This window comes from Nyctereutes procyonoides, unplaced genomic scaffold (assembly GCF_905146905.1).
Source record: "Nyctereutes procyonoides isolate TBG_1078 unplaced genomic scaffold, NYPRO_anot_genome, whole genome shotgun sequence".
Taxonomy (NCBI): domain Eukaryota; kingdom Metazoa; phylum Chordata; class Mammalia; order Carnivora; family Canidae; genus Nyctereutes; species Nyctereutes procyonoides.
The window spans coordinates 32,981,013-33,007,835 of NW_026575160.1; the positions used below are offsets into that span (position 1 = coordinate 32,981,013).

General features: G+C 40.8%; 1 protein-coding gene across 1 annotated transcript in view; it reads left to right on the forward strand.

Moving 5' to 3' along the window:
- Positions 1-26,823, forward strand: part of CPED1 (cadherin like and PC-esterase domain containing 1) — a 263,155-nt gene that overhangs the window by 37,285 nt on the left and 199,047 nt on the right. Inside the window, exons 3-4 of the mRNA XM_055314580.1 lie at positions 17,543-17,649; positions 24,916-24,991. Coding sequence (XP_055170555.1) covers positions 17,543-17,649; positions 24,916-24,991 — 183 coding nt within the window. The remainder of the gene's footprint in view (positions 1-17,542; positions 17,650-24,915; positions 24,992-26,823) is intronic.

Sequence of the window (26,823 nt, forward strand, 5' to 3'; positions counted from 1 at the left end):
CTCGGCTCGCACGCTGCCCCGTGCAGAAGTCCTCAGGGACCTCTGATTCCTCCTCATCAGAAGGCCAGTTCTCGGCAGTTCTCGAAGCTTCCCGAGCCGTGGTGCGGACGCCTCCCCATCCCGGCGGTAGCATGATTCTCAGGCTTGTTCTTACACTCGAATTATTCAGGGAGCTTAACAGTTTAAAAAGTCAATGCCCAGGTTCCACTTCTGAAAATTATATCAAAACTGAGGGGAAGGGGCATGAACCTGGGCATCGCGGTGCTCTGCGGAGCCCCAGGTGAGGGTAATGTGCGGCCCCCGCTAGTGGCCTACTCACCTGTCTTCACAGTCCAGAGCTTTGTGATTTGCGTTGCTACTGAGGTTTCTGGCGCCTAGGATTCCTTAAAATCTGCTGTTTCTTAAAATCTAGATTAATTTATAAGTCTACCCATAAATTTCCCTCAAGGTGGAGATGGTAAACAAGTTACCTGAGACCTCATCACGCATGATTCACGCAGCTCTGAGGCCTAGAGTGTGTTTTGTGTTCCATCGTTTTATATTTTGTGTGTGTCCGTCTTCTCTGCCCCCTATTTTATAAACTTCTTATAAAGCAGGGCACGTTTTACTTATTTATTCGTACTCTACTCCTCCGCATAAGGCAGTCTCCTGCAGACAGCTCGTGGGTGCGCAATTAAATCAATTAGCAATTGCAAAATAAACCTGCAAATGCCCTAGGAGAATAACTGAACCTTTCCTTGGCATAGTCAAGCACCATTTGCTTCTTAGAAACGTAGGGGGGGAACTACTTAAGGCGAAGGAAGTAGCTGTGTGGTAGAGCCAAGCGAAATGTGCTGCAGGCGGTGTCTGAGTGGAAACCCACTGAAAAAGCAAAAACTCAACATACCTGCTTCCCTTGGTGAAGATTCTCCGTAACCTTGCTTCAGAGCTGGTTCAGAGGGATGGCTCTGCTTTCCAAGAAAGAATCCACCAACAAGTTAAGAGGAACCTTTTAATAGTAATCATGGTAATTCTTCTCAGTTCTTTCTCTAAGGAAAAATGTGAGCGTCATACGAGAATCTCATCATCTGTGCAACAAAATGGTTCATTGAGAGCAGGGAATTTTTGGAATTTAAAAAATCTTGCTTAGCATTCCACCTCATTATCAGATGACCAAACAAGTGATGAAGAGGTGTAAAGGGCAGAGATGACTCTTAGGGCGCCCTGCCCTCTGATAGCCAGCACTGTAGTTTGTGTGTATCAGAAGGTAAAGGAAATCCCTGTGCAGGTGGTTGTCTACAGAGCATAGTTTTAGCAAAGCACCAGCCATAGTACCCACTGCTTGCTGCGCCTGTGATCCTCCAACTTAATATGCATCAGAATTGTCTGGAAGTCTTGTGACGTCACAGATTGCTGAACTCGACGCCCAGCAGATCTGACCCAGGAACAGTGGGGAGGTGTGTCGAGAAATAACAAGCCCCCAGGTAATGCTAACGTGCTGGTCCTGGGCCCTGTGTTGAGACTACTGGGCTGGATCCTTCTGCATTACAGTTTTCCTGTGTTTCTTCCAGAAGCACAAAGAAGTTCTGGAATTGCCTATTTGATCCTTAAGTAGGTAGTGGCCAAACAGTTCCCCCTTTGCCTCACCGGGGCTCTGAGCCAGCCTTCCACATTGGTGAGAAGCCCCGCTCCTAAATTCAAGCAGATGCTTCCCCCGTTGATTGTAAGTCAGCGAGCGAAGCCTTGGTACCTGTTATCTTAATTCTTTACTAAAGTCAAGGCCCGGGGTCCATTTGGAAGTGACAGCAACAAGCAGCTGCGTTTAAACTGTCTTTGGACCTGTTGGGCTTGCTTGAAGATAGCGGGATGGAGGTAAAAACATGGACATATGATTTATCCCAAATGGTAACCATCGGCCCCCAAGGAGCAGCAAGATGGCCCTCGGGAAAAGAGGAAAACCGCCGTGGGTGGCATTGTCAGTGAGAGGCTGTGACTAAACTACTTCGTTTCTTCAGATGCCTTTCATTTTATGGAAGATGACGATTTTTGAACTAGACAATCTTTAGGATCTATTCCAATTGCAAAATACATAGAGTACAAGAAGGAACAGAGGAGACTACCTACAAGGCTACCCCCAAGCCAGTTAACTTGGACATGTTTCTTTATAAGCGTTTTATACATTTTACACAATTTTCTAGCTTGCGTTTTTAGCATACTGTTCATCAGAAACACATGCCATAAAATTTTTGTAGACATTATTTCAATGGCTACATAAAATCATGTTATGTGGATGTATTTAATGTTTGCTTAATATGATTTCCTTAATCTTGTCCACATTGTTAAATATTTATATTGGCAATGTTTTGCCGTCGTAATTCTTGTATATAAATTCTTGTGTATCGATCTTTATCTACATTTCTGATTCTTTCCTTAGCACGAATTTTTAAAATTAAAATCACTGGGATAAAGAATGAGGATCTATTTTGAACCTCTTCGTTCCAGCTGTCAAAATTCTACCCACCTGATAAAGTTAAAGCATTTCCCATGCGACATGCAAAAAAATCTCTCATCTCACCAAACCTCACCAACATCAAAACTCTGTCATTATAAGTGAGGTTGTTTTCAGAATGAGAACTTTACCTGTTGTTTTATGGAAGTATAGCACGGAAATCCAAATTCACAGCTGTAGTATAGGGCAGATTGCTTCTGTTGGAAATTGGTACTTGCATCATAGTAAGAATGCTGGGAATGCCAGCAAGGCAGGCACATTCCGTGGTAATCTGAAGGCTCATCCAGATAGCCAACGTATCAGGAATAATGAGTGTTTGCATATCCACTGATTTGTTTACTCAAGGATTCTATTTGTTATTTGTCCATTTTTTTGAAGAAATAGCACATTAAAATTTATCAGCAAGACCTTACTTCGCGGGTACCTGAAATCTCTAACTCATGACTATACAGCATGACTATTGCACGCTGAGACTGATTTTTATTTCTTGTCTTATGGAAAGATATCCTGTTACTTGTCACATTGAGTATTTTTAAGGCACTCTATGTGATATCAGAGACATTTTGAATTTTAAAATGATCAGGATCCAGGTTCATTTTTTTGTACATTTTTGTTTCTGTGTAGCAGTTAATTGACATCGGATCGTACTTTGAAAGCTATGCAGTGTGTGAAAAGACAAGTGTCACTTTTCTCCGAGAATACTATTTCTTTTCTTGGCGGCATGCGTGCGTATTCTAACCGCATTTTTAGAAAATGGTCCCATTTACAAAGATGTCATGTTTTTGTGGCATGGTACTGAGTTAAATATTTGCAAATACAAAGGTGAATGTGAAAAATTAAATCCAGATCCCAGCACCCAGGGGTGACCCCGCTAATGTAGGGCATGTGCCCAGGCATCTCTCCAGGCCTGGCCCAAGCATGCACACACATGCACACACACGTGAACACACACGCTTGCATCTTACTTACCCTTTTGCCTCCTGCCTCCTACTACAATGGCTTATCCCACATGTTTTAGCAGACACAATGTTAATATTCTGATATTCTGATAATAGCTTCGCCATGCCAACGTAGTCTTAAAAACTGGAATAAATTTTCCTATCAGTAGTTTTAACTTGGTCTATTTTGATTATTATTAACTAAATGTGCTGTGATATGCACTTTATCTGCATTAACTTACCGAATTCTCACTCCGGGTGTGTAAGGTAGGTATTTCTGCCTCACAGATGGGGAACTGAGCAATCATCCCAGGACTGGTACAGCTGCGGTTTGGCCCAGAACTGTCTCTCTCCAAACCTGAGTTTCTAGCCACAAAATCACACTAGTTTCTGGAAAGTATACAAAAAATTTTTGCTTCATTCTTTTTAGTATTTCGTTATATGGAATATCCTAGCATTTTAACTAAGTCGTTTTGGTAGACATTTAGAATTGTTCCAACTACTTGCTATACACTACAACTTTGCTTCAGTATTCATTTACATTACATTTTGGAGATCTGAGTGTAACACTCAATTATTTGGCGGGTGGGTGAAAATATTAAAACTGCTTCTCCTTGCCGAATTTCTCTTAAAAAAGGATGGTTCCTATTTTGGCTTTCATCACCAGTGCTAGTTCACAATCTTTAGGAAATAGACGTTAAAATGTTTTTTGATCTGATGAGGTTAAAACTGACATATTAGTTTAACTTTTAACTAAACAGGAAGTTTCCTGGGGCACCTGGGTGGCTTAGTGGTTGAACGTCGCCCTTCGGCTCAGGGCGTGATCCTGGAGACCCATCTGGAGTCTCAGATCGGGGTCCCCACAGGGAGCCTGCCTGTGTCTCTGCCTCTCTCTCTGGGTCTCTCATGAATAGAGAAAATCTTTTAAAAAATTAAAAGGGAGTTTACTTGCACATCAATTAGAGATAATTTCATTATGCTAAATGCTGTTTTTTAAACTTAATTTTTATTCATAAAACTTTTTCATACAAAGCATGTAAATAAGAAGTTTAGGGAGGGGCACCTGCTGGTTCAGTTGGTAGAGAAGGCAACTCTTAATCTCAGAGTTGTAAATTCAAGCTCCATGTTGGGTGTAGAGATTACTTACAAAAAAAAAAAAGGCTTATAGGAAGGAAATTCAAATGGCAAAACAAAGAATAAAAAGATGGTGAAATTCAGAAAATGTTACAGAAAGACAATTTAAAGTGTAGAATATTGCACTTTACACTCACAGAATCAGCAAAACCCGAAATAGGTGCCCTCACCTATTGCTGGTAGGGATTCTGGGAGTGGAAGCTCTCAGATCTTGCTTTGGAAGTGTGGAGTGTTATAGTCTTCTTCTGGAAAGCAATCTGGAAAAATCCATAAAATTTAAAATACTCCTACTTTTTAACCCAGCAATGTTGTTGGTGGGAATCAATCTGATAGCAGTGAAAGAGCATCAAAACGTGATAAAATATGCACGTGAATCTTAAAATTAACAATGTCAATGAAACAAAGAAAATGATTTTAAATAACAACTATCAAAATAAAGAAATGTGATTACTATATGAATTTTGAATAATGAATAATAAGAAAAATAGCAAACCGTGCTCCAAGCCTCTGGTGAGGTGGGAAAATAATGTTATAAGAGGAAGCCATGATTTTTCAGAACTCCGTTAATATCTGTGGGATAAATTATACCTGTTAGATGTGCAAGACCAAGTCACTTTATGGTATGCTTCAATAATACTTGGCAGTTTCGCACTGGCCTAAATATTCTTCATCTCATGGGTAACAGAATTATTAGCTTCAGGGGGCATTTCCAATATCCTCTTGGCTTCTAGAAGCAGGGCCAATTTTCAGAAAACTGTGAAGTGGATGAAACCTGTCTTAGGCGCTAGCCCAGCTGACCCATTAGCCAGGTGCCTCCTTACCTGAAGCACCCACTTTAGGGTGCCATGGGGGCTGGCCTGGCTGCTCGGGTCACACCTACCACCAGGGGCCTGTTGGTACTCACTCATGAGGATGTACATTTCTTCACCATTAGTTTCAAGGCTCAAGGCGTCACCTAGTCTAACAAATGCACTTGCACTGCCAATGAGAGAAAACTGCTGAGCCCAGTTCTAGATAATGTGCATGAATTTTAACTGAGGTCCACTACAGATGAGGTCCTTCCTTATCCTTAGATTGAAGCCACTAATGAGTGTCTTTCCTTCTATGGTAAGAAGGCCTATTGAAGACACATAAAGGGGTAGCAAAGAGTGGAAAGAGAGGATTATTCGCTGTTTTCTAAATTAGACTTGTATCACTCTATACAGAAGATAACATATTTTGTTTCTTGAAAGTTCATCAAGATCTGGATTTTTTTTATTTTTTTTTAAGATCTGGATTTTTATCTGGAATTTATCTGCATGTGTATACCTTCCACTCACTTATTTATTCATTAAACAAATACTAATGTAAAGCTCATCAAGTACTGGGCACTGTTTTAAGCACTTTACAAATATTAACTCACTTAGTCTTCATCCTATTCCCTAAATGTTGGTATTATTATTATTATTATTATTATTATTATAACTACTTTTTGGAATGACCTTGAACAAGTTCATTAGATTATCTGCTGCTTGATTTGAAAATGGAAGATAAGACTTGCTCCATCAATATCTTACAGAAGTGTATGATTGAGTTAAATAAATCTCCAAAGAGATTGAAAATAATGCATTATGAGCAGGAGATGTGTAATCCTAAAATACTTGTTGCATTAAGTAATAAGCCATTGAGGGAGTTGGTTCTTTTTCTCATGTTAGTGAATTAATTTTCTCAAGCCTTAGTTCTCATCTGTGCTGAATTAGTGTGGAATTATTCTTAGAATAAATTTTAAATGAATGACTCTCTCCTCCCTCTCAGATTGCTCACAGTCCCTGGTGCCTTATTATAAAATGTTAAGCCAGACATGACTAGGTTGCATTCATTGCATTTTAAAGAAGTCATGCAAAATGACTTTTAATAAAACAGGAAGAAGGAATAATATTTGGTTAAATGAAGTGTCACAATGCTAATTATACACAGAAACCTCCTGTTCCATAATGTGGAATTTGATATAAGGAATGTCTGTCTAAAACTCATGTCAAGTACTTAAGTAATAAAAGAACTAATTTTATTATTTTTTTCAAAGAATTTATTTATCTGAGAGCGAGCAAGAGCGAGATAGAGCACTGAAGGAGAGAGAGAAGCAGACGAGCTGCTGAGCAGGGAGCCCGACGTGGGGGTCCCTCCTAGGACCCTGAGATCGTGAACTGAGCCGAAGGCAGACACTTGACTGACTGAGCCCCCCAGCTACCCCTAAAAGAACTCAGTTTAAAGCACCAACTTCATAGCGAGTATTATGAGTAGGACATTATTTTCAGGCATCAGGATATTTCATAATTGACACCAGATACTCAAGTTTCAGTCAACACGTGGCTATCAAACAAGAACTATGGGTAGGGCACTAAAGTTGCTGTCGGTGGTAGAGAGGGCACATCAAAGGCAGGTGAGACCTTTCAAGGATATAGGGCATAGGTAGACATGAGCGGCCCTCAAACATACACGTGCGTGTAGATCATCTGGGGATCCTGTTGTTGACAAATTCTGATTTGGTAAGGCCGAATTTGGGGGCTGAAATTTTTCATTTCTGTCAAGCTTCCAGCTGAGGACAATGTTGCAGGTCCAAGGACCATTGTTGAGTAGTAAGGATGCTGTAATAACTCACTGTAATACCGGACACAGTATAAGCAGTACGAGGGCCAAATAAAACGTCCCAAAACAGAAAAGAAAGTTGCCAATTCTGAGTGTGGTGTGTAACGGTGAGCTCTCAGGCGGATTTTGTGAGAAAGAGCATTCATAGGGAAGAGCCACATAGAGATCTGTAAGTGCTTGGGGTCTCCGGGACCAACAAAGCGTCAAGATGGCAGAAGAGGAAGTGGGGGAGCTGCTTTGAGAGAAGTGTGACTGGAAGCCCAGGTGAGGGCAGGTGTAAAAGGCCCAGGTGGCTTTGCTAAAGAATTTGACCTGTCTTGTGCTGGCAGTGGCAAGATCTGGTTCTTTTGGAGGATTGCTCTGGCTGTAATGGGTTAGAGAAGGAGAAAGAGAAGCAGAGGGCCTAGGAGACTTTGCAGAGATGGCGAGATCTTAGGCTTAGAGAATGTGATAGGATTTGGAAAGGTCGGGAAATATTTAAGAAATTCCAACTTAAAATTGATGGGAATTGGAAATCAATGGGATGTGGGAATGATAGACAAGTTGAAGATGACCTTATACCTTCTAGCTTGAGGGAGAGAGAGAGTGGCCGCGCCTTTGATGCTAAGGAAAATGGAAGGAGGGACAAGATTTCGGCAGGAGACAATGGGTTCAGATTTCCACTCGTTCGGCAGGGCATTTGTTCTAGAATGCACCTGGAAATGTCTCTCTGAAATACGAGAAGTGTAGAGAAATGTAAATTTGGGAGTCCAAAGAGGCAATAGCTAAAGCAATGGATGTAAACAAAATCACCAAAGGATTTGAATTCAGAGAGAAATAGTGTTGCATGTAAATAAAGGCTACAAATCTGGGGAGCTGCATGTAGTAACAGGGGGTCTCGGAACCCCGAACTTGGTCTATTTTCCAATTCTCGGTATTTTAAATACCATTAGAATTTTTATTAGCATACAGTGCCTCTCGCATAAAGAGGAATTGTCTCTGTCTTCCAGCATTGCGGTGCTGATTGGGTTTGCAGTGCGACATCCTGAGTATGAAGGACTTGGTGAGACGTGTAGTTAGTGCGTGAGGCTTTCGGCCCGGTTACGTCCACCGACTCAACGATCGTCTTATTTTCCCCGGAGGCCGTGTGCTTGCTGATCTTGCCATCCCTGAAGTCCTCGCTTTATTCAGATTTCCTTCGTTTTCTTACGTGATGTCCTTCTTCGGTTCACGGCCGCACCCAGGACATCGCATTAGGGTTGGTCCCCCCGCGTCCTTAGGCTTCTCTCACCTGTGACCGTTTCTCAGACTCTCTCTGTTGGTTGGGGGACTTGGCAGCTCCGGGAACAGGCCAGGCCCTCTGGGGTCTCTCCCCTGGGATTCGCCTGGTGTTTTCTCCTGCGATCAGACGGGAGCAGGAGCAGGAGCAGGAGCAGGAGGGGAGCCGTGGAGCTTGGCCCACCCTATGGAGCTGTGCACGCTCCAGGTGACCCAGCGCTGCGGTGTCAGCCCCGACCCGGGGTGGGGGGCTCAGGGTCAGGCTCCCACGGCCGTCCTTCCACCTCCCTTTCCATCCTGCACTCTCGGCAGGATGCCCTGTGTTCAGCTCCTGACCAGGACCGGGAAGCTGTGCTCCACCGCCCTTCGAAGAGTTTGGAGAAGCTACATAAGTTATTGGGTATTTTTACACTCACAAGCTTGGTCTCTTCATCCCCATCTATCTACTTATTCGGATCATTTGTTCATAGTGACGTGGACTCGCAGGTAGTTATTTTATACTTCGGGTTATAATCCAATATCATTGATTCTGTTGCTCATAGTGTTCCAGTTTGGATCATTGACTCCTGTGTCCCTTAGACGTCCTTCGATCATTGTTTTTGTTTGTTTCCTTTTGGTTTTTGGGCTCTTCTGTACCTCCTGACACAATGATGCTCTAGGCTCATCTTGTGTATTTACTACTCCAGCCCCTTGAATCAGCCATTTCTCCAAGGACTTGTGGTTCCCTTTATTGGAGGATGATCCTAGAAACCAGTATCTAGGCACTAGGTGAAGTTTGATTTTTAAAATTGCTGAAGTGTTCATTTCTTTTTTTTTTTTGTTCTTTTTTTTGTTCTTTTTGTTCATTTCTTTTAAGGCCTTCTAAGCTCGTGACAATTCCAGACATTTAGAAATTTAGTAAAATCCTATAGAGTTTTATCCTAGACTAGATAGACAACAGTCTTGAAAGCAGTAAAAAAAGAAAAAAAAAAGAAAAGAAAAAGAAAAGAAAAAGAAAGCAGTAAAAGTTAAAATACACGTTCGATTACACTTCAGTAGCAGACTAAATAAGGGCCCTGAAAATCTTCAAAAATAGCATTTGAAAAACCCTATGGATTATTCCAAAGTAAACATTTCTTAAATTTATTTCGTAGAAATAAACTGATCTCATTCATTTCAAGTTCTTCTTAATGGAAAATTTCTTCAGAGCCTGAGTCTTTTTAAACTTTTGTAAAAATTTGAGCATAATATTGGTTTCTTGAGCTTATGAGTAGAGCAGAAGAATTTCAGGAGCTCAAAACTCCTCACAAAAACAATCTCATTGATCTTCACTACCTCTCCCAGGGCAGAAAGAAGGTAGATGGTATAGGATAGGAAAGCTTGATTTCTAGTGTGGATTTAGCACACCGTGTGTGTGTGTGGGGGGGGGAAGAATAGCTTAGAATTTTGTGGTAAAACACAAAGTTGTTTTTTTTTTTTTTTTTTTTTTTTTTAACATCACCTTTTAAAGGATAAGGAGCCAGAGGCATCACAAGCAAAAACCCCTGACCAGACTCTTGGGGTAAGGAACTAGATTTAATTAGATTTTGTGACCGTGTTGTATAATCACTGATGACCTAAAGATTCTATGTATATGATTTCTCTTAAATTCTGCGATATTCAATCCAATAAACATCTACTATGTGTCTACAATAATCAGTGTTAGATAAAAGAATGTGAATGGTTTTGTCCTTAAAGAAAAGTCAAGAATAAAATGTGGGCTACTGTTCTGTAGATCCATCATATTAAGAATATAGTTAAGGGAACTGGTTCATGCAACCTGGAAGATTCAGGAAAAGATACTTGCAAAAGGTATTTGCAATGGCTACTTTATATCCAAACAATCTTACGGTGTTATCAAGCATAGAACCTAATTTGTCATCAATAAGTTAATCATGTATTCGTGAATGTGACATTATTTACTAATTCTGATAAAGAATGGACACAGGGAAAATAATACTTTGTTATTCAGTAGGAATTTGATACTCTAGTTGTGAAGACAAAAAGTTTATAGATGGAACAGTGACTCTATGAAATATTCTCATTTTGTCTTATAGAGGAATATTATGCATTATTTATAATTTAAACATCTTCAGGGGATCCCTGGGTGGTGCAGCGGTTTGGCACCTGCCTTTGGCCCAGGGCGCGATCCTGGAGACCCACTTCGGGCTTCCGGTGCATGGAGCCTGCTTTGCTTCTCCCTCTGCCTGTGTCTCTGCCTCTCTCTCTCTCTGTGACTATCATAAATAAATAAAAATTAAAAAAAAATAAACATCTTCAGTATTTCATGCTAAAAAACCCCATACATTTTAGGAAATCACCATCCTTGTATCCTTATGAAATCTAACAGTCTAATACTGTGCATAAGTAAATGAGGCTTGGCTTTTATGGCTATATATCTTGGAAGCCTTTGGACAAGTTTATTTTCCAAGTCAGACTTTATAAATCTTTTCTGCTTCCATCTGATGTATGTGTTCACAAAAAAGTTTCCACTAAGTAAAGCACTTGGAATCTCCTTTCTTTAAAAAAATATAATAATTCCCTTAAATGCTGGGAATGGTTAACTTTATTTTCTTAGGCTAACTTCTCTCTTATTCTTACTAAGAACCAAAATATATCTTTCGGTCCTTGTAAGACTACTTTAATATTTTCCCTCACTACTTCCATTTTTAATTTTTACAATATACTGGCTTTTGGTTGAGTTTTCATTGTTGATCTGTTGCTCACCTTCAGTTGTACATTCACTGTGGATCTCACAAATATATAGCAAATAATTCTGAGATCCCGGCCACTGTTGTAGACCCTGAGGATATCGGAGTGAACAAAACAGGCACAGCCCTGCCTTCATGGAGCTCACATTTAATGGGCAGGGCAGGCAGGCAATAAACACATAGACAAGATACCTATAACCTGCCAGATGATGATAAATGCTATGATGAAAAATAAAGCAGGAATAGACTTAATATTCTGAGATTTTTATATAGTGCGCCAGAAAATTGAAGTTGTCATTCCGTGAGGATAAACAGCATTTATGTGAGTGATAATATCTCAGAGTTCTCTGTTCTCTGGATTGAGTTACTAACCCGGTGAACTTTATCAATGAGGGAGCTCATCTGAGAGCCAGGAAATGATTGTTTGCTTTCCATGGCAGCCCGCCTCTGAGACACCGGAAATATTCTGAAGACGGCCCTCACTCCGTAGGGCAGATGCTTGAGTAAAACAAAAACAAGAACAAAACCCTTAAAAATAGCTCTTATTTTTAATTTTTTATTTATTTATTTATTTATGATAGTCACAGAGAGAGAGAGAGAGAGGCAGAGACACAGGCAGAGGGAGAAGCAGGCTCCATGCACCAGAAGCCCGACGTGGGATTCGATCCCGGGTCTCCAGGATCGCGCCCTGGGCCAAAGGCAGGCGCCAAACCACTGCGCCACCCAGGGATCCCCTAGATTTATAATAGCTCTTATTTTTAACACCGAGGATGTTACTTGCTTCCTGAGGACGAGGAGAGAATGATAGAAACCAACTCTACACCATTTTGTGTTGAGCTGATTAATCTGGACCCTGTCTGTGGAGTCTTCATTGCTCCCTGAGCCAACACTGAGGAGGCATGTTGGGGTGGTGTTATCAGCAATTTTGTTCCACAGATTATGGGGAAGAGCCCATATAGGTTTTTCATGTTTTTGTAATTTTGAGATGGAGAACAGAACATCCACATCCTGTTTTCCTAGAACAATGTCCTATGACCTCTCTATTTATGGGCTTGGCAAGTCCAATGTGGGAGTTAGTCTCACTCTGGTTTCTTTGTGACAGGGAAAGAAATCATTTTAACCATCAAAAAAAAAAAAAAATCTAAGAAACTTTTAGAGATTTCTTTTCAAAAGTAGGTGGAGGCCAGGTTAATATTTATAGTTCCTGAGTATATGTGTGGTTGAGTGCTCCCTCCTTCTACAGATAAACATTTTACTTAAATTACCAATGGTAGCTAAGACTGCTTTGGGGCACTAGGTGAGGGTCTAGGAATGCCCGGGGTACCTGTTACAGACAGTCCTTTTTGCCTCTGAGGCCCCAAAGGACATGGCTGTCCTGGAGAGTAGTTGGAAAAATACCAAAGCTATCTAATTCCTCTTTGTCTCAGGTTCCTCTCTTGTATAGTGTGTAGAATAATTGTGTCTACCCCATAGGGTTGTTGGAAGTTCTGCATAAGTTAAAACACGGGAGGTAGCAAAAGCTGAATTTCTCTATTGCCTCTGTGGTTTCTGAAGGGATAATGATGTCACGGCCACGAAAGCGGCCCCTGGAGCTAAACGTCCTGTGTTCAGATTCTCTTCCTACCACTAACTAGATGGCTGACCTTGAACAGATTATTTAATCTGACTGTGCTTTTCAAAAAGAGAATGATCATATCCAGGAGGCTATGGTGTGGAATAAATGAATTAATACAAATACTTGGAATAGTACCTGGCTTCCTGTAAGGGCTCAAGAAAGATTTACTGTTGATATCATCACTCTTACTACTAGTACTATTGTTTATTTATTAGTGTGGCTTTGGCACTCAGATCCTGGTGCAATATTGTAGGGAGCTGGGCTGAACCATCGAAAGGTCTCCTTTTCCCTCTGCCCAGGAAAATCTAAGAAACCACCGTCCAATTCGGCCAAGGGTGGTTTTGCCTGGTTATTTATTTATTTTTTTCCAAATCCAAGTCTGACCTCTTAGCTCTTACACTCTGATAATGTCAACCGTCCAGGGAAGAAGAAACACCGAAGAAGGCCAACATAAAGGATGCTTGCTCCAGGTGCCTCAAAAAAAAAAAAAAAAAAAAAAAAGTCCTAGGCAACTTATAACTATGGTGACAGCCCTGAGACAGGCTGAAGGTCATAAAGGGTCCAAAGAGAAACTGTGGGGGAGACATGAGAGCTGGCCCACCTCGGAGTGGTGCGCGGGTCACTCTTCCAGTCCAACTGGAGAGAAAAGACCTAAGTCAAAAGGATGTCCACTGGCTACTCCTGATTTTTCCAGTCTAAGAGACCACACTTCAGTCCTTCAGTCCTCACCAACTTTAACAGCCAATAAAACGTCTCTGGAGTTGAAATGACCTTACTCAACCTTGCGGGAGAGCGTAGCCCGATCTGAAGATCAAAGGGTGTGTTCAGACATCCTTTGAAGACCAACTGACCAAATATCAATTTGCCTACTGGCCTCTTAACAAGGCCAATTTACCTAATGAACGACTCTAATTCATTAGAAAGCTAAGGCGTGGAACATCATCTTGCTGAATGAGCAATTCATGCAAAACTGACACCCAGTGTTTTACATGGGGTCCCGACCGTTCCCCTGGGAGGCAGAGCCAGGCAGGGGGGCCAGGCCAGGCCACATGGCCAGGTGGAGGGAATGTGGGAGGCTGTCCTCGGCTCCCATCAGGGGACCCAGTATGACCACAGCCTCCGAGTTTTCAAATGAAAGCAGGAATCTGGGTCTTGGTGTGAATTACGCTGACATTCGCATTTTGGCAAATAGTTAACATTTAAAACAAAAACAAAACAAAAATCGTGCAGGCCAAAGGCACCCCACATGCAGGCTTGATCTCTCCGGGGGGCCCCGCAGCCTGCAGTCCCTGCTGTGCACCTGGGCCTTGGCCTACTCACGGCTCGCTTGCAGCTCCTGAGCATGGCCCCACAGCTCCGCGATATTCAGCAACCTGTAATTTTGCTGAGGCACATATTTGTTTCCCAAACGCTCCAATGTTGACGTCTGAATGTGATTTACTTAGCTAGTGAATGTGCTTTTTTCTCTGCCCGGTTTCTTTTCTTTTCTTTTTTTTTTTAAGATTTTATTTATTTATTCATGAGAGACACACAGAGAGGCAGAGACACAGGCAGGGGGAGAAGCAGGCTCCCTGTGGGGAGCCCGATGCGGGACTCGATCCCAGGACCCTGGGCTGAAGGCAGACACTCACCTGCTGAGCCACCCAGGGATCCCCCTCTGCCCAGTTTCTAAACTTCAGTGTGGCTTTTGGGATTTTTTTTAAACCAAGTTTGGATACATGGTGCCACTCATAAAACAAATGAAGCTTTTTCTTTTAAAAGGGGCTGTGGGAGTTGGGGGACGGAGTTGACTTTTGAGGTTGGAGATGAAAATGAAGAGAAAGTGAAAAGGTCTACTCAGGATTTAACTAGGAAATAGAGATTTGGAAGTTTGAGGTAGAGCTCAGTGAGGGTGACAATAGGAATTTTGAATGGAAACAATCAGCATTTTTCAGACTGTGGAGGTAGTCTTGAGATTCTTGGCTATATTTTACTTGGATTTTAATGGTAAATTTATTGTGCTATAAAGTATTTTTGAGATATTAATTTTAAATTTAAAATATCTGTTAAATATTTTTGAGAGGTACGTGGTGTCCCTTATGAATGTCAAAAACCTGTATGGCACTTTATAAGTTATCCTAAATTCTTTTTAATGTTCAGATCCCCCACAGATGGTTGAAGGCGGTGACTGTACTTTCTCTCTCTCTCTCTCTCTCTTTTTTTTTTTTTTTTGCTATTTACATTCATAATTCTAGTGCAATGTCCTGCTCACAGGAGGTTCTTAATAAATTAAATGCTTTGCATTATTTAAACGTATCTTCCAGTTTTAAACATTTATGGCTTAGCTATATATATTGTAATCAAATTGAGAAATTGTGTGTATGCCTTGGGTAGTGAGGGGGGGCGCGTGTCAGCCTTGAAGAAATATAAAACCTACTGTGTCTTTATATTTTTTAAAAGATTCTATTATTTGAGAGACAGAGAGAGAGAGAGAGAGAGAGAGAGAGAGAGAGAGAGGCAGAGACACAGGCAGAGGGAGAAGCAGGCTCCATGCAGGGAGCCCGACGTGGGACTCGATCCCGGGACCCCGGGATCACACCCTGAGCCCAAGGCAGACACTCCATGCAGGGAGCCGGAGCCGGGCTCGAACCCAGGACTCCCGGATCATGACCTGAGCCCAAGGCCGACCTTAACTGACGGAGCCGCCCAGGTGCCCCCCGCTACTGTATTTTTAATGCCCAAACAATCTAGTCCATGATTCCAAAGCCTCTCTTTGCATATCCTTATCTTCTTAAACTACTTGGTTGAGGATGTTATGTCAGGAGGTTTCTTCTAGAGTTCTAGTGTGTCTTGGGCTAGCAATAATGCCAAATGCAGCCATCATTGTGTTTTCCCTTTTGACTTCATATCAAAAGTTTTGGCTGAAAGTGCCAGGTGCACATTTTCAATAAAGTCGTGGAATCATCATAGAATATTTGGTCTGGGCTTTAGGAAATCCTTCGGAGTCTCCTTCAACGTGAGGATGCATGAGACAGCGTAGACCTTCCCCGCCGAAGGCCTGGTGGCTAATACAGGCAGAGCTTTCTCCCGCCCCTAAATTGCCTGCAGCATCTTTCCGGGTCCCCTTGGACTATTGTGCCATATGCCAGCCTCTTGAGATCTATGAAGCAAACAGAAAAGCCCTGGGATGGGAGCTCCCGTGTTAACTGAGTTCAGTTCTCCGGATCCTTTTGTTTGGCAGAGGGTTTCTCTTCGAGGAACAGGGTAATTCCAAGCAGCCAGAGAGCACAGAGCTGGTCAAGACGTAAAGGACGTGGTGGGTGCAGAGTGGCATTTCATTCCTCATGGTCGTAGATCTCTCTTCATTATCAATCTTTCCCGCCCCCTGGAAAGCCCTTCTTTGAAAGCGTTACGCGTTCAAGTGAGAAATTCTTTTGGGAAACCATAAAAAAGACAGAATTTGGTTATTTCCTAGCTTTTTAGAAGCCACTAGTACCTAACGAAAGAGATGACTGATGAGGTCTGGCACGAATAGTTACCGCAGGAACATTATCTTAGGACTGATCAACAGGAGAGGCCATCTGGACGGAAATCGCTTAATTTTTTAAAGCAATATCAATCCTTTTGTACATGATGTAGTGTTTGCAGGTTATTGCTGAGATACCTACTTCTGTATCGTCTGAAGCAACATGTTTACCGCCCTATCACGGGCTGGTTGTTCATTCATTTAACAATTTTTTAAAAGATTTTATTTATTTATTTGAGAGAGCGTGAACACACACACACACACACACACACACACACACACACACACCCCAGCAGCTGGGGGGAGGGTAGCAGAGGGGCAGACGGAGGGGGAAGAGCAGACTGAGAGGGAGCCCGATGCCAGTCCCAGGACCCCGAAATCATGACCTGAGCCGAAGGCAGACGCTTAACCGACTGGGCCACCCAGGCGCCCCTCATTTAACAAATATTTTTCAAGTACCAATTACATGCAAGACATGTTGATAAAAACTTACATAAATAAATCAAAGACAGTAAGGGAAAATAAACGTATAACACATGTTAATTTTCAAATGTCCAAGTATTATGCAAGAATGTACTCTTCTGAGATTATTTTGGCAAGTTACTAGGATTTATTGGCAAAGAGCTTTGTCCTTGGTAAATAGCTGAAATATCATTTCCTTCGGCCCATGTTATACTCTGTATTTTGACCTCAGCTTTGCTATCTATAACTAGACCACAAATTCCTTTTAGACAAAACCTATTTTTTAAAATTTTCATTGAATTTTATTTTCTGCTGACAACAACTTTTTCTTTGTAAGAAATCTTATAAAGGGATATCTGATGTTTAAGATTTGTGAAAAGTAACGGTGATACCAGAGTCCAGAACAAAATATTTGGTGTTTTGACTTCTTATCATTATTCGGTTTTGTAACCAGCCTCTATCTTAAGAGACTTTATAAATCCTCTTTCCTCCCAATCTCCAAATAAGACTTACAAATGTACAAAGTTAGTGACTTAAAACGTTTAACCGCTAGTCTATTAGTTTTATGACATCACTTTAGATAAGTGAATTTTCCTTGATATAATAATAAATATAAAAACATTTCTAAATTAGAAAAGTTGCATTTAAGTTACTTCAAATATTGACTTTTAAATATGTTCAGAATCATCTGTGTTTTAGGATTTAAATAATAAAATTTTTAAGTCTAAGAACAGTGCCTTCAAAAATCTGATAAAAATTATTTATTTTTCAATATTCTTTTGCTATTAGGTGATTTGGGCTCCTGGGATCTGCTCATTTGCCTGTCTTCTAGGAAAGCTGGTGGAAAACCTTGCATATCCAAGGAAGACATGTGCCATTTAGGTTTACATCAAAAGGTAAATAACCTTTTCGAAATGTTTGCAGACTTTAATGGCTTTTTGGATATTAACGCCAGCATTTCTTGGCCCATAATACTTTTTTTAATGTGAGAAAAGCATCAAAGCTGCTAGTTATTTCTCAGTCGTGAAATAGTATTGTAGTAGCTACACTGATTACTTGGTATTTCTGCAGTTGATAATCTTGGTATCTCCTTCCTCCTGGTAGCTCTTGACTTCCTTGGCCTTTGGGTTGAGCACATCATCTTTTTTTCTTCTTGTCCATCTCTGGCCATTCCTTCTCTGTTTTCTTCATAGCCACCTTTCCTCTGCTCATACTTTAGATGCCTGTGTTCCTCAACACCATTCCCAAGGCGATTGAGGATTCCCAAAGGTACATCTAAAATTCAGGCTTCTTCCCAGTCTGCAGGCGCACATGTATAACTGCCTATTAAATATCACCTTTGCATCACACAGACGCCCCAAATCAACAGGGAGAAAAATAGCTCGTACGTTCCCCTCGTAAGTCACTGCTACTCTTGCATTCAGTAGCTCTGCAGGACTCCTGTTCTATTGGTCAGGAGCATGATCAACCACAACGTCACTCCCTACGGTAGGAAGCCGACCTTCACCTCTGATTCCCTCCTCTCGCGTGTCACCTGCGTTCCACCAATCACCACTACTACGGAACTTAACTCTTAAGTACGTCTCAAGTATTTTATTTCTCAAGTATCCCTACTCGCTGCCTCTATCCTGGCCAATCACCTTTTCTCACCAGGGTCGTCGTAGAATCCTCCGCACTGCTTTTTCTGAAGCAAGTGTTTTGTCCCTGAAATCCACCCTGCCCACGGTTGTCAGGATGAGAAATATCAAAGTGCTGAACTAACCCGGTTGCTCGTGCAATTAACCTTTGAATGGCTTTACACCAACCGTGAGATAAAGTCGACGGTCTTCCCTGTGAATATCAGTCAACCTCCAGGGAGGAGACAAATGCCATATATATATATATACATGGCACACTCCAACATGTGTACACACACATGTACCAGGCTGACCCTCCCCTCTTGTAGGTTCCAGGAGAACAACATGAGACGGATAGAGGGCAAACTGGACACCTTGTGTGACTTGGTTCAGTGCTGCAATCAGATGCCGTTGCTGTGGTATCAGTCCAGGAGCAAGTGTCCGTGCTTCAACTTCATCCTAGTGAACCCCCACTGCAGGCCGTGACTCTGCTATATGAGATATATCCATACTGCTCCCGCCAGGACAACGCACCTGGTGTCTTCTGGATGCAGACATGGATGCCTCCCACTCCCCACAGCTTGCTCTTCATCGGTCGTGAAGGGCTTGGGTGTGTGGGCTTTGGGCCAAATTTTGCTCTTTGGAAAAAGCCCAAAACATCTTTGAAATATGAATACAACCTCTTCCCCCCCCCAAAAAAAATATATATATTTTTTGGTTTGAAAAATGTATGTTTATTGGAAGGAACTTTATTTATTTATTTATTTATTTATTTATTTATTTATTTAATTTATTTTTTATTGGTGTTCAGTTTGCCAACATATAGAATAACACCCAGTGCTCATCCCATCAAGTGCCCACCTCAGTGCCCGTCACCCAGTCACCCCCACCCCCCACCCACATCCCCTTCTACCTCCCCTGGTTTGTTTCCCAGAGTTAGGAGTCTCTCAGGTTCTGTCTCCCTCCCTGATATTTCCCACTCATTTTTTTCTCCTTCTTCTTTATTCCCTTTCACTATTTTTAATATCGCCCAAATGAATGAGACCATATAATGTTTGTCCTTCTCCGACTGACTTACTTCACTCAGCATCATACCCTCCAGGTCCATCCACGTTGAAGCAAATGGTGGGTATTTGTCGCTTCTAATGGCTGAGGAATATTCCATTGTATACATAAACCACATCTTCTTTATCCATCATCTTTCAATGGACACCGAGGCTCCTTCCACAGTTTGGCTATTGTGGACATTGCTGCTGTGAACATTGGGGTGCAGGTGTCCCTACGTTTCACTGCCGTATTTGAAAGGATTTAACTGAAGAGAAACCGATGAAGGAGGTTTTTATTGCGGTTCTGACAAAATAAGAGAAATGAGATTAGGGACAATCTAATTTTAAAAATTAGGGGGAGAAAAGGATTAGAGGCACCAGGGATCAGCAGCCTCGTAAGATTTCACTACCCTTGGTCCGAGGAAGGGTATGTGGAAGGAGTGGTTTGTAAAACTTGATAAGAACTGAGGCCAGGAAAGAGGCCTCACTGGGAAGGGGCTGCAAAGGAGAGGGGGTTGGGGGTGCCATTGCCAAATCATAGCCCTGCAGAGAGGAAGCCAGGGAGCTAAGTGCTCTCTTTACTCCTACCCATCGATCTCTTGCCAAGGCCTCCTGTTGGTGCCACGCATCACTCTCAGCCTCACATGTTTATTTATGCCCATTCTTTACCTACGAGGAGATTGACGTGCAGAAAAATTCAGAGAATTGCCCGAGTTCTCATTGCTAATAAATGAGGTAACCAGGATTCAAACTCGGGCAGTCTGGCTTCAAATTTTGTTTTCCTAACCACATCACTATAAACCTCTTCTGGATAAATATTTAGGACCGACTGCATTTACAGACTATGCTAATGAATACTCTTAAAGAATGCATTAGTTCTAAATGCTTCATATTAGATAGATGTCACGTTGGAGCATGAATAATTTGAAGCTTTATGAACCATGACTTATTTATGTCAACATAAATATTCAAAACAGAAGTTGCTTCCAATTTGTTGGGGATTCTGAGATGAACAAAGAAAGGGCTCCTGCTCAAATTAGGGTTACTCATCCCATCAGAGCTTTGGAATTTAAGCACTTAACAAAAGTGATCTTAAGATTTGTTATGAAAAGGCGAAAGATTTATGCGATCTGAAGCGGTTTGGCGCCTGCCTTTGGCCCAGGGCGCGATCCTGGAGTCCCGGGATCAGGTCCTACGTCGGGCTCCCGGCATGGAGCCTGCTTCTCCCTCCTCCTGTGTCTCTGCCTCTCTCTCTCTGTCTATAATAAATAAATAAATCTTTTTTTTTTTTAAAAAAAGGAAACCTGAACAAAAATTATAAAAAAAAAAAAGATTTGTTATGAAAAAATGAATGGCCTGGAGTCTCTCTAGTCAGAAGGAGAGGAACATGATTTTAAAACTGTTGGTCCCTGTGATGCTGAAAGTGAAGTGAGGTCCACTATTTGGGGTAACACTAAGTTTAGTAACTGGGGCTCTATTTCACCTTTAACAGAAAGGCTCTAATGTTTCAAGAGCAGAGGGATTCATTTCTAGCTCTAAATATTTGTAGGATTAGCAGTCCCTAAAACCAGGATGCTGTTTTTAGTACTTGGAGCACTGAGAACCACTGAAATGGCTCTTATTATAAAGCATTTGAGCACATTTTCAGGTGAATTTGATGGAATGATAATTGCACGGGAGAGACAAGGAGATAATGACTCTTCTTGTCATTAATTCTCGTCCTTGTGGAGGATACTGAACAGCTTTTGGAGAACACCCGAGTTTTGATAAAGTAAAGAATAGAATGTGTGTACCAATCTAATGAAAAAAAGGAGAAGTCCCTTAAGATACACTGTGAAGTGTGTGTCACTTTGCGTGAGCGCTCCCAATTTTTTCCCGAGTGCTTTCTTACACTTTATAAGTAGTCCAAATTCCAACATCTACTCTCCTTAATGAGTTATTGGTATTACAATAATATCACTTTCCGTTTACAAACACTTTCTAAATGTTTAAAATTATATACTGTTGTTCTTATTAATGAACTACATCTCAAAATAAGAAGGATATTTTACTTTTGCTTCTGATAATATGTAATAGGAACAATTTAGATATGGATGACCCACAGGTTAGGATTGTGGAAGGTATGTGGGGACTGAAATCTTTCTTTCTTCCTTTTTTTTTTTTTTCAAAGCTGAGCTGCCCTCTCTTATTTTAAGATTTTATCTATTTATTTGACACAGAGAGAGAGAGAGAGACAAGTAGATAGAACTGCAGACAGAGGGGAAGCAGGCCCTCGCTGAGCAGAGAGCCCGATGCGGGGTCTTGATCCAAGGACCCTGGGATCATGACCTGAGCCGAAGGCAGACAATCGACTGAGCCACTCAGGTGCCCCGGAATTAAAATCTGTCTAAACGTACATTTCCTTTTTCTCAATTTGATCTCAGAAATATCCCAGGGCTCCACCATCATTATCATTTTTCATACGCATTCTAATCTTTTCAAAGATACAAAAGGTTTTATGCCAAGAAAAACAGCAGCTGCAAAAAAAGAAGAAAAAAAAGAAAAACAGCAGCTTCTATAAAATATACACATTTGCATATGTGTATGTAAACTGTTCAAACCCAATATGAAATCATTATATATTGAAAATAATTATTTGGGTGATAATGATGTGTCGATGTAGATTCTTTAGGTATAAAAAAAAGTACCATTCTGGGGGGGTTGTTTATGGGGGAAGCTGTGCATGTGTAGGGGCAATGGGTATGTGGGAAATCTTTGTACCTTCTGCTCAATTTTGCTGTGAACCTGAAAACTTCTTTGAATACATTCCTTTTGATAATGATGCAAATCTCATATATTTTATGATGTACACAAAAATAAGAGTAAAAAGCAATAATGTTATCTTATATTAGGTTACGGAAGAGCTTTATTAGGTTTAATGATGAGAATAGATGGAAAATACACATAATATAGCTGACTTGCTATGGCTATATGACCCACAGCCCTTGAATATGTTTCTTTGTGCCAAGTTATTCAGTTTAACTGCTTAGTCTGGTGCTCTGTTACAGAGTAGAATGGAAATGATATTTCTTGTGTCACGTGTCACCTTGGTTATGTCATCTGTGGAGACTCTGTGAATTCCAAAGATGTGCTTTGGAGGAAGGAACAGGGGAAGAGGTCACTGAGTGGGGGATGGAAAAGCGGAAGGCGGAAGCCTGAGAGCAGTTGCTTCCCTTGGCTTGGCTCTGCTTTCTGATTCTGAGTCAGTTTTTTCTTCTGACCTCAGGTCTCATATAGAAAGTCACCTCTCCAATGAGATACAGTGACTGACACTTCTGCTGAAATCTGTGCAAGCTGTACTCTATCTTTGCAGCACCTTTACAAGGTCCTCTGTCCCATGAGTTAAGTCACGATTATTCATTTGGCCAGGCCTCTTCCATTCCTTTGTCTAGGATGAGACAGCTCATCCAGGATGCTCTAAGCACCTGCTGTAACAGCACATTGGCTCTGAACTCTTCAAAAAGCAGGAGGAAGGTTTAAACTGGACCTCATCACCACATAGCCTTTAATGATACTTACCTCATGCTACTCTTCTTTCTGAGTCCTTCTATTAAAGTTTCTACGTAGTCAGTAGCAACTGAGTGATTTTGCTCGGCGAAAGAGGAAATGGTTCAGGTTTATTGACTTTTAAAGCTTTTGGCAATATAATTTACTTATTTTTTTAAAGATTTTTTAAAAGATTTTATTTATTCATGAGAGACACACACACACAGAGAGGCAGAGACACAGGCAGAGGGAGAAGCAGGCTCCATGCAGGGAGCCCGATGTGGGACTCGGTCCCGGGACTCTAGGATCATGACCTGAGCCAAAGGCAGACGCTTTAACTGCTAAGCCAACCAGGCGTCCCGACAATCTAATTTAGAAAGAGTCTTTGTATATTATCCTTTTGAAAAAAAAAAAAAAAGCCTTTATTGTAGTTTCTCTATACTTTTGCCATATCCTCTCTTCCCTCCAGCCATTCTTAGGAAGTCTGAATTGTAAACTTAAGGACCTTCTGAGAATTCTTTGTTTTCTACTTTTAGTCTCTGAACTTTCTCATGTTTGCATTTGAGAAATGTAGACCCCTTAAAAGTCTAACGTGTACCATACTTACAGCCTTTGCACTCCCAGGGCCAGAGGAATGTGCCTCGGACTCTGGTATCTTTGGAGATCTTCAACCTTGAGCGTTTAACGTGTGGCTCACACAGACTCACAGGAGCTGGTCCTGCTCAAGCCCCCGCTTCATTCATTCACAACATGGGCTGAAAGTTGACTGTTTGCCAACTAAATGAGTGGAGTGAACAAGGGTTGAAGAATGTTTAATCAACACATTGTTTCAAAGCATTTTAAGTGGATCGTTTTGAAAAAAAAAACTACCACTGATGATTGAATTACTGAATCGATAAAAACCTTACAGAAGCAGGGAAACTCAGAGACCAAAAGCTCTACAAGGAGAAGCAAAGTGACGTGCTCAGGGTTATGATTCTGTTAAATGTCCTCCGTGGAAGTGTAACCCGTGTTTCCGGTTCTCTCTTCAAGTACAGCTAGGTTCTTTTCTAATAGGACTCGTCAGTAGGACACAGTGAAGAAACTACAATACTTGATAAGCTTAGAGTGAGTTAATTTAAAAGCAATCACCAATTTCTTAAAAGTGAATCTGATTTTCAAACTAATTTACTGCGATCTCTTTCTGTTGGTTGTAACAAGGCTTTGCCATTTGGGGCGTTCTTCTCGGAATTTAGTTGAAAACAGCTCGATAATCAGTCTGTAAATTCAGAAGAGAAGGAAAGAATTGAGCTTGTTTGTGTCTCTTTTCTTTATAAAGTAAAACATATATTTGAATTTATGGTAACTTCTATGAAGCTTTCTATGAACAAATTTTTGTGAGAATACAGTTTTGCGGTGACTGGATTTTATATCTGGAAGCAGTCATGCCCTTCAATGTGAAGTGAAGTCTATAAAAGTTTGAAACAGGATTAGCACTAGATTTCCACTAAATGTCTGTGATTCAAATCACTGAGGGCTTTTGGATCTTCAGAGTTTGGTTGACTCTGAGGTGTGTTTAGTGCCATTTTCTGAAAAAAGCAAACTTGGCCACTGTCAAGTTATTTGTGTCACTCTATTTGTCATAAGGACATTAGTATTTCCTTTTAGTTTTAGCACGTATCATGGCTTTGAAATATATCAAGGTTTTCAGAAGTGTTCCCAAATATTTTAAAGATTTCTAAGGGCAAGTTTTTGTTTTATATAATCAAAGAAACCACTTTATTATTCTGGACTTGAAAGGGCAAGTTTTTGTTTTATATTATCAAAGAAACCACTTTATTATTCTGGATTGGAATGTTGACTTGCAGAGATTTGACGGTAGGGTGTGGACGGGGTAGACAATAGTTCATAACTATAACTCTGTGGGTTTTTGCATTTCCTGTGCTTTAGCATTTATGAATGCCTAACTCACTAGAATCTTTCTCATTCCTTTCAGGTAAACATATTACCAGAAATACAGCATCAGCTTTGCAGAAAAGAAGGATTATGTCAAATAATTAGGAGATTTCCAGGTAATCTTTAGTTTGCTTCCTTATGCATAAACATGTAAGATATGTAGGCCGCTTCACCAGATATGGAATAATGAGATTTCAGACCTGCATATTTAGCTCCTCCGTCTATCATTCCACAATTACAAATCTTTCAGAATCCACAAGGTTTTGCCCATGGGGAGACCCTGATAAAAGAAATACAAGCATAATATTGGTATTCTTTCTTTTACTTTTGCATCCTAACTTTCTAGGTGAATATTCCCTTTTTCCTTTGCATTTGTCTTTAAAATAGTTGCTGTTTTATTTTATAAGCAGTTATTATACTTACTAAAATACTCCTTAATTACTTAAAGCAAGGTTTAGAAAAAATTTTTTTCATGACTAGGTAATTCTGATATTAACAAATTTGCTTCTGCTTAAAAAATTCCCTCAAAAAATTTTGTATGTTTCAGATAGGATACTGAATGAGTAACTTCCATGTCTTGACATTAGAAATTTGGGACAAAAATTAACATCTCATTTTCTCATCGATTCCCAAGGTGAAGAAAAAATCAGATGGTCTGCGAGTCTTCATAGATCAAATTATAGCTTACTCTAAAAGCCATGAGTGAAAGATTCCTCAAATTTCTTGGTTAAAATCCATTTAATGTTAAACAGCTTATGCCCCTAGAAAGTATTTCACTATATAATTACAATTTAGATCTGGAGAGCTTCAATTCTGTTTTTAAAAATTTAATTTGTGCCCTAGTGGGATCAAGATACCCCATGAGGTTTTCCATGGGTTTTCAGCTTCCACACAAAACATACACCACCTTGGCATGTCCCACTGTGAAGACTACTGCCGTTTATCAAGGATTAAAATAAAATAAAAATGAATCAACAACTCAACTTTCAACCTAAGGTATTCATCTAAGATAAAAAATAGCTGTGTAGGGGATCCCTGGGTGGCTCAGCCGTTTAGCGCCTGCCTTTGGTTCAGGGCGTGATCTGGAGTCCCCAGATCGAGTCCCAGGTCGGGCTCCTGGCATGGAGCCTGCTTCTCCCTCTGCCTATGTCTCTGCCTCTCTCTCTCTCTCTATGTCTATCATAAGTAAATAAAAAAATAAATCTTAAAAAAAAATAGCTGTGTAACCTTGGTTTTACAGTTAATGTTTTTATATGGCAGGTGTAACTTGACTCCATAATCCCTAATTTTTGTTTTGTTTTTGTGTCTGTAAACTTCAGCTGGGTAGGTTTTTTTTGTTTGTTTGTTTTTTAACTTTGTAAAAAGTGTGTTTTTGTGAGATCCGAGTAAAATAATCATTTCCATTAATATATTATTAATAGGTATCTAAGAATACTTTAGGCAATTTGAAAAAAAGATTTGTTTACATTTTGGATGGAACCTGCATATTTTTTGTTGTTACTTACATTTCAAAATGATGGATTCAAAACATTTCGTTTCTTTAGCATTAGAGTTAGCAGACATGTAGACTCATAGGAATAAAAGCTCATTTATATCCAGAAATGGATTATCACTTTTTTTAAAAGATTTTTTTAAGAGAGAGAGGGAGCAGGAAGAGAGAGAGAGAGAAATCCAAACAGACTCCAGGCTGAGCGTGGAGCCTGATCTGACCTGGGGCTTGACCTAGCCGCCCTGAGATCCCTACCTGAGCCCAAACCAAGAGCTGGCCGCCTAACCAACCGTGCCGCCCAGGTTCCCCTGGATTATCACTTTAAAAATGCTCCTCAGAGAACGCTCACATAAGTTCCTATTTTATATTCTTCTCACATACAATCAGGAAGTTTTTAAGTGTCTTCTTTTGCTTTAAATATTTTTTCCCCAAGAACATCTATAGGCTCTAGACATAGGT